Here is an 8,559-nt window from a genome sequence, read left to right on the forward strand (position 1 = left end):
AATTAATGGGTAAGTGTGGCCCACTAATTGAGAATTTGTATTTGAGAGATTTAGATCTAATCTCATTGAAATTTGCATGGGTAGATGACCCATGAGAAAGATTGGATGGTTTTGTACCATTTTTCTTATTGTCAATATCCAAGAAAAATAATTAGCAATTTTGATGAATCCACTAATTTTCTACAATTGACACTTGCATTTGGGAAAGTGTTTGGGCGAATTTGGTTAGGATAAACCAGGGATTCAAATTCGGTTGCGGTTGCATCTATTGGGATGGTAGACTGCTTACGTACCCTTGATGGGATCAAACCTGCGTAGTTCCAAATTTAGAAATGAATGGGTAAGTATGGCCCACTAGTTTAGAATTTGTGTCTTTGAGACAATTTTGAGATTTTAAAATTTTCACAGGTAAATGACCCATGAGAAAAATTGAAAATTAATGGGTAAGTGTGACCCACTAATTGAGAATTTGTATTTGAGAGATTTGGATTTAATCTCATTGAAATTTGCATGGGTAGATGACCCATGAGAAAGATTGGATGGTTTTGTACCATTTTTCTTATTGTCAATGTCCAAGAAAAATAATGAGCCATTTTAATGAACCCACTAATTTTCTACAATTGACAATTGCATTTGGGAAAGTGTTTGGGCGAGTTTGGTTAGGATAAACCAGGGATTCAAATTGGGTTGCGGTTGCATTTATTGGGATGGTAGACTGCCTACGTACCCTTGATGGGATCAAACCGGCGTAGTTCCAAACTTTGGAAATTAATAGGTAAGTGTAGCCCAATAATTGAGAATTTGTGTCTTTGGGACAATTTGGAAATTTTTATAGGTAGATGACCTATGGGAAAAATTGGAAATTAATGAGTAAGTGTGGCCCACTAATTAAGAATTTGTGTTTGAGATATTTGAATTTAATCTCATTGGAATTTTCACGAGTAGATGACTCATGAGAAAAATTGGAAATTAATGGGTGAGTGTGGCCCATTAATTGAGAATTTCTGTTTAAGAGATTTGAATTTAATCTCAATGAAATTTGTATGGGTAGATGACTGATGGGAAAAATTACATGGTTTTATACCATATTTCTTTTTGTCAATCTCCAAGAAAAATAATGAGAAATTTTGATGAACCTGCTAATTCTCTACAATTGACATTTGCGTTTGGACCCAAATATGACTATGAGGATTTTTTTTATTTTTATATAGAATTAATCCATTAATTATATGATAGGAAATTTAGGTCTCTGTAAATTTAATGGATAATTATTTGAATTACCCATTAATTACTATGGGCTTTTGAAAATCAATGGACAATTATTTTTGACAGTCCATTATTTTATTTCGGGGCTGCGATATTTTGACTGTCCCATTTGTTGGACATGTGAGGAAGAGAGAAAAGAAGGAAAGAAGAGAGAGAGTTGAAATAAATCCAAATCACAAAGAAAGTGGCGTCAGCCACTTTTTTTTTTTTAACTCTTCTTCCCTTTGTTTTCTTTTCAGTGGAAGCCTTCTCCCTTTTCTTTTGTTACTGCCATACATAACACCAAGCCAATTCCTCTCGTCTTTTTTTGGTTTTGGCTTTTTTTTTTCTTTTGCTTTTGGTTTGCTGCGCAACCAGAAGTTGCCAACAGGAACGTGGCTATCTTTTTTTTTTCTTTTTCTTTTAAAGACCTCCATCCTTCTTTCTTCCTTCCTTGGTTTTGATTGTTCGCAAACAATCCCCAGATGAAGGATTCAAAGGATAGGCTGGACAAACGTGGCCTCCCTTTTCAAGCTTTGTTCCTCTTTTTTTTTTTTTGGTGCACACAGCTGATTTTTATTTGCTGTGAGATTAAATCACTCCATGATTTTGTTTGTGGGTTTTGTACTCAAATTGGATTTGTGCTCTTGAGAACTCACTGAATAGTTTTATGCCCAAAAATGGATATACCATTCAGGGTATTTGATTGAGGGTAACACACCCATGATGGATTTTGTATCCAAGATTATTTTTTGGGGTGTAAAAACCCAAAGCCTTGATTGAGGGTGAAACGTCCAGGCTTTATTTCAAGGGTGAAAACCCATATTTGTTTTCAGGGTGAAATACCCAGGCTTTGTTTCTGGGGTGCAAAACCCAAACTTGTTTTGAGGGTGAAAACCCATATTTGAACATCCAAGAAATTTTGATTCAAGGGTTGCCACCCTACATGGATTGCCATCCATTTGATTGATTAAAGGGTTGCCACCCAAAAACGGATGACCTCAAGAGAGGAGCCTTGATTGCCTCTGTCATATTTCTTCAGCATGGCTATGCATCCTCCATGTTCCCCAAGCCTTGTTGGCTTTTTTTTGGTATCTCTTCAGAGTCTGCCGCTGTGCTCCTTTTCTTTCTGCAGCCTCACGGCTGCCTCCCCTTTTTTTCTTTTCTCTCCTCCTTTTATAGAGTCCTTGTGAGAGAGTTTTGAGATGGCAGAATCCCCATTCAAATTGGACTCCTCCCCCCATTATCTGATTATCCTCTTCCTTTATTTATCCCTTCTTTTTTTCTAGGGATAAGAACAGGGACAATCTGATATACACGTTGTTTCCCATTTGTTTTGAAAGCAAGTGTCATGTGGTTGTGGGAATCACCCACCCAACGTTGAGGGGCTTATCTAAACCCACTATTTTTTAAAAAATATTTTTTTTTGGTTCATCAGTGCCTATAACAACACAATTGGTGGCGTGGCCAAGGTAGCGTCTGTGGAAAAAGGACTTAAAATTAAAAAGTCTACAAAACCGTGCAGGTGTATGTAGACTTAAAATTAAAAGTCAACAGGAGCTAATAATATTGTCCGACGAAGCTGGCTCGTATAAAATAAGTACATAATATATGCCTTGACACAGCATAGTGATCGATAGTTCTACTTTCATAGATTTATTCACTCATAGATTTCACAGAGTTTTCCATCCCAAAAAGCTTAAAAGCTTCATTTCATACCCTTCTCTCCAACATGAAGGTAAGCCTCTAAAACTTTACGCGTCCACTTCATACTTAAATTCTCTGGATTTTATTGTACATAGTCACATACTTTCCTTTTTTATGCAAGTGAAATTGAATATATAAGATGATCATTGCTCGCACATACTTCGTACAAATTTTTATGTGCAGCAAAAGATAGTAGTGAGTGTGCCAATGCACTGTGACAAATGCCGAACCAAGGCCTTGAAGATTGCTGCAGCTGCACACGGTAGGCATCGATCAATCGATACATACAGATCAATTTATCAAAAAAAAAGAAAGAAAAGAAATTCAAGTATTTCATCACTAATAATTAGGTCAGTTAATAAGTATTAATTGATGATTACATATAAAGCAGGTGTGAACAAAGTGTCGATCGAAGTAGACAAAGGTCATATGGAGGTGATTGGAGATGGGGTTGACTCTGTTTGCTTGACCAGTTTGTTAAGGAAGAAGCTTGGCTTCGCCACCATTGTCAAAGTTGAAGAAGTGAAAGGAGCTAAAGATGATAAGAAAGAGGAAAAGGCAACGCCTCCCCCAGGCTGTGTTCAATATTGTCCTCCAATGTACTATGAACTGGTTGATGAATATCCAGAACCAGTCCAATGCTCTATTATGTAAACCCTTTTCACAGCAATTACTCTATTTAGCTTGAAGATTGATATATCGATATCTTAGATCGATCACAACCAAACTAGGGTTTATAATTTTGATTTCTTTTTCTGGTTTAAGATATTGTTTGTGCCTTGTGCCTGTATTTTGGTTTTGGTTTTGGTTTTTCATTAGTTATGAATTTAGATTAATTAATAGTAATTCTTAGACCAGTTATAATGATTACACTAAGATGCACAATCCCTAAATGTACAGGCCCCGAATCTGTACTAGCATGTATGGTCAATCAAAATTTAATGCTTGCTTGTATCTCTTTCATCTAGCACAAAATGTTTTTTGGTAACCAACTTAGTGAGGAACTCTCAAAGATTCAAAAAGCAAATTTGAGGTTACATTTTTGTTTCTGACGTGCTATACATGGAACGTGTTGTTTTCCATAGATCCCAACTTGAACGAAAGAGGCTTGTAATTTAGCTTTAGGGTTTTTAGGGTTTACTTTTGGTGATATATTCATATTATCCAAAGTTGTAATATTGAGCAGGAAATTTCCACTTGGACTTATGAGTAACGCAAGGGGTTTTAGCAAAGAATTTCCACATGATAATTGATAGCAGCATTTGAGAAAAACCTATGACTTGTCAGAATTTCGCCTTTGCGTTAGCTTTGGGATGAAATGTTTCATTGCCACATGATGTCTTGTCTTGTCGCAACATTTAACTCTTATAGAATCTTTGAAATTTCCCTGCAATTTGCGTTACATCATTCTCCCAATGCGTACTGTGAAGGGAAACTATCTTCAACGAAAAGTCGATCAATTAATCTACACCATATACGTCGTCGACTTGTCGACAAGTTTACTAATATTCAGATACAATAAAAACAATAATGCCAAGACTGTTAGCATATTCAGAACATTATCATGCATATAGATTCAATCAAAACATGTAATAAATCTCAATGAAAATGCAGAGAGCTTTTGAGTAAAGAGAGGTCAGATTTCTGTGTGTGAGAGAGAGAGAGCTTTTAGAAGAATGCTAGCTGTATCAGCCCAGCACCAAAACATGTATATATCATGACACTGACAAAAACCGTTAGGGAGGAGATATTCCCTATTACATCACTAAATCTAGCCATTCAATCATTACCCTATAAGATAATGACAGGTGGCAAAATGCTATTACATTCTCTGCTGTACACTTGGACTATGATCCAAGGCAGCCTTCCTAACAAGAATAGAACCTTCATATTCTAATTCCATCACAGCAGCTACACCTATACACCAACACTCCCTTCTAGGTGTTGTGCTGAAATAACACCTAGAGCCTTCCTCAAATACTCAAATCTGTCTCTTGCTAATGGCTTGGTGAAAATGTCAGCAAGCTGCACTTCTGTTTTGCAATATAGCAAATCAATCTCACCATTTTGTAGAGCATCTCTTATGAAGTGAAACCTGCGGTTGATGTGTCTGGTTTTGTGATGATGAACAGGATTCTTTGATATAGCAATAGCTGAAGTGTTGTCACACAACAACTGAGTTGGTTCTACCTGTTCCTCTCCAAAATCAGATAACACAAACCTCAGCCACATAGCTTGTGCAGTAGCTTCTGCTGCACTCATGTACTCAGCCTCTGCTGTTGACAGAGCAACACTACTTTGCTTGATTGAAGCCCAAGAAAATGCACCTGACCCCAAGTTGAAAGCATAGCCTGATGTGCTCCTCATGTCATCTTCACTTCCACTCCAATCACTATCACAATAGCCTATTAACACTGCTCCTTTTCCCTTATCATAGGCAATTCCATAGTTTATGGTGCCTTGAACATATCTCAGCACTCTCTTTGCTGTTCCCATGTGCTTCTTGGTTGGATTATGCATGAATCTAGCCAAGAGGCTTGCTGCAAACATGATATCTGGTCTGGTTGCAGTCAGATATAGCAAGCTTCCCACCATTTGCCTATACAATGTCTCATCTGCTAGTTCACTTCCATCCACTTTTGACAACTTTTCATTCACTGCCAAAGGTGTTGCAACAGACTTGCAATCCTTAAGTCCAAATTTGTCAAGTAAAGTCTTTGCATACTTCTTCTGGTGAAGAAAGATGCAAGAATCAGTTTGTAGGACCCCAAGACCAAGGAAATGATGAAGTAGTCCTAGGTCAGTCATCTCATATTGTCTCATCATATCATCCTTGAATGCAGCCATCATTTCTTTTGAGCTTCCTGTGTAGATAATATCATCTACATATAGAGACACAATGAGAATACCACTTGTAGACATCTTTGTGTACAAAGTAGCTTCACTTGGACTTCTATAAAAACCAGTCTTGATGAAATAGGAATTTATCTCATCATACCAAGCTCTTGGAGCTTGTTTCAAACCATATAGAGCCTTTTTCAGCTTATACACTTTATCTTCACTTCCTTGCATCACAAAACCAGATGGTTGATCTACATAAACTTCTTCATTTAGCACTCCATTAAGAAATGCAGACTTTACATCTAGTTGAAACAGATTCCAGTTTCTCTGTGCAGCAACAGCCACCAAGGTTCTCACAGTATCAAGTCGAGCCACTGGTGCAAAGGTCTCATTGAAGTCAATTCCAGGCTTTTGAGAATATCCCTTTGCCACCAGCCGAGCCTTATTCTTCTGCACAGATCCATCTAGGTTCAGTTTAGTCTTATAGATCCATTTGACTCCAATGATTGGTTTATCAAATGGTCTATTCACAAGCTCCCATGTATTGTTCTTCTCAATCATGGTGATTTCAGCTTCCATTGCTTTCTTCCAAGAGTCATCCTTTGCTGCCTCTTCAAAACTTTCTGGTTCTATAATGCACATGTTGCATTTTTCATAAATTTCTGCAATGCTCTTGTACTTGAGAGGAGTGTGATCAACATCCTGTGATCCTGCTTCCCTTTCTTGGTCACTGATTTCAGTGTTTAAGCTAGGCATCTCATTCACTTCCAATTGTTCTTCAAATTCATAAGAACTCCCTTCTGCTCCTTGTTCTTCTTCTCTAATTTCAGTGAGCTGAATGTTCACACTAGTCTCCTTCTTTGTATTCCAATCCCAACACTCATTCTCACTAAATATCACATCTCTTGAAATGATAACCTTTTCAGTTTCAATATTGTAGAGCCTGTATCCCTTTTCACAGCTGCCATACCCCAAGAAAATACACCTTTTGCTTGCCAAATCTAGCTTCTGTCTTTGCTGTTTTGGTACATGAGCATAACACAATGAACCAAATACCTTCAGATGCTTAATTCCTGGTTTCCTCCCTCCATAAGCCTCAAATGGTGTCTTTTTGCTTAAGGCTTTAGTTGGACATCTATTCAAAATGTACACAGATGTGTTGACTGCCTCTGCCCAGAAATCAAGTGGAATTTTCTTTTCCAACATCAAACATTTGGCCATTTCTACTATAGTTCTATTCTTCCTCTCGGCCACACCATTTTGCTGTGGTGTGTATGGGGTTGTGAGCTGCCTTTCAATGCCTGCATTGTCACAGAACCTCTCAAACTCCACTGAAGTGTACTCTCCTCCTCTGTCACTTCTCAATTGTTTTAGTTTGTAGCCACTTTGCAATTCCACAGTGGCTTTGAACTTCTTAAACACACAAAGAGCTTCTGACTTGTGCCTTAAGAAATAGACCCAACACATCCTTGTGCAATCATCAATGAAAGTGAGAAAGAACCTATTTCCAGCTTTGGTAACTGTCTGCATAGGACCACAGATGTCACTGTGAATAAGTTCTAGTGGGGTTGATGCTCTAGAAATAGCTTCTCTTGGGAATGCTTCTCTACTTTGCTTGCCTAGAACACACCCCTCACATACCTGTCTATCTTCTTTAATTTCTGGCAGCCCTACTACCATATCTTGCTCTTTCAATAGTTTTAGACTAGTCATATTGAGATGTCCAAACCTTCTATGCCAGAGATCAGTGGAATGGTCTACACTTGCTCTATAAGCAAAGTGCATTTCAGCTTGCAACTTCAAAGGAAAGCTTCTGTTTCCTTTCATCTGAACCTTTGCCACCAGATTTGTATGAGAGCTGTCATTGTAGATTTCCACCTTGTGATCACCAAATACCAAATAATAGCCATGTTCTATCATCTGTCCTACACTGAGTAAGTTCTCTTTCAGTCCAGGTACAAGCATTATTTCTTTGATATGTCTCTTGCCTGCTTTGGTTTCAACCACAATAGTGCCTTTTCCAGTTACTTCTACAAGCTGTCCAGTTCCCATTTCAACCTTGGCAGTCACTTTTCTGTCAATATCCACCAACAAATCCTCTTTTCCTGTCATGTGATTGCTACACCCACTGTCCAAATACCAGATCTCTTCATCCCTTGTTACATCAGCACCACTTACATTGCTAGCATAGAACATTGTTGGTGCAGCTTCCACTTGAGTAGCATAGTTGATCTGCTGTGGTGTTTTCTTGCTGTAGCAGTCTTTTGCAATGTGACCAAGTTTATCACAGTTATAACACTTTGGCTTGCCCTTGAATCGACATTCACCAAAATGTAGCTTACCACAGTGTTTGCAGGGAGTTTTAGTGCCTTCACTTGCCTTGTTATCCCACTTCTTGCCTTTGGATTTCCAATTCTTATTCTGCTTGCTGTTCTGTTCTCCATTCTTAGTCTGTTTGGCATCTACACTAAGGCTAGCAAATGCCTTCTCTGTTCTGTTTTCAGAATGCCCTATCTAAACGCAACTCAAAGCTCTTTAGTGAGGCAACAACCTCCTGCACCTCAATCTCATTCAGATCTCTAGAATGTTCAATAACTGACATATAGAGTCATAGGTAGATGGCAGACTATTAAGCAGTTTTTGAACAATTCTCTCCCTAGCAATTCCTCCCCATAACTTCTCATTTGATTAATTAAATCAAATAGTTTAGTAACATAGACAGTTAAGATTCATCATCCTTCATTCTGTATATTCAAATTCCCTTCT

At 38.0% G+C, this 8,559-nt stretch overlaps 1 protein-coding gene across 1 annotated transcript; it reads left to right on the forward strand.

Annotated features, from left to right (window-relative positions):
• LOC18775637 (heavy metal-associated isoprenylated plant protein 41) lies at positions 2,978-3,606 on the forward strand. The gene is made up of 3 exons (XM_007206471.1): positions 2,978-2,983; positions 3,136-3,214; positions 3,344-3,606. The coding sequence occupies exons 1-3, from the start codon at positions 2,978-2,980 to the stop codon at positions 3,604-3,606; spliced, it is 348 nt and encodes a 115-aa protein (XP_007206533.1).

Source organism: Prunus persica, chromosome G6, assembly GCF_000346465.2.
Source record: "Prunus persica cultivar Lovell chromosome G6, Prunus_persica_NCBIv2, whole genome shotgun sequence".
Classification (NCBI taxonomy): Eukaryota; Viridiplantae; Streptophyta; class Magnoliopsida; order Rosales; family Rosaceae; genus Prunus; species Prunus persica.

What these genes read in the sequence shown, in the direction of transcription:
- LOC18775637 (XM_007206471.1), top strand. An exon ending in GATTGCTGCAGCTGCACACG is followed by an intron (nt 3,215 to 3,343) that starts GTAGGCATCGAT and finishes CATATAAAGCAG; the next exon opens with GTGTGAACAAAGTGTCGATC.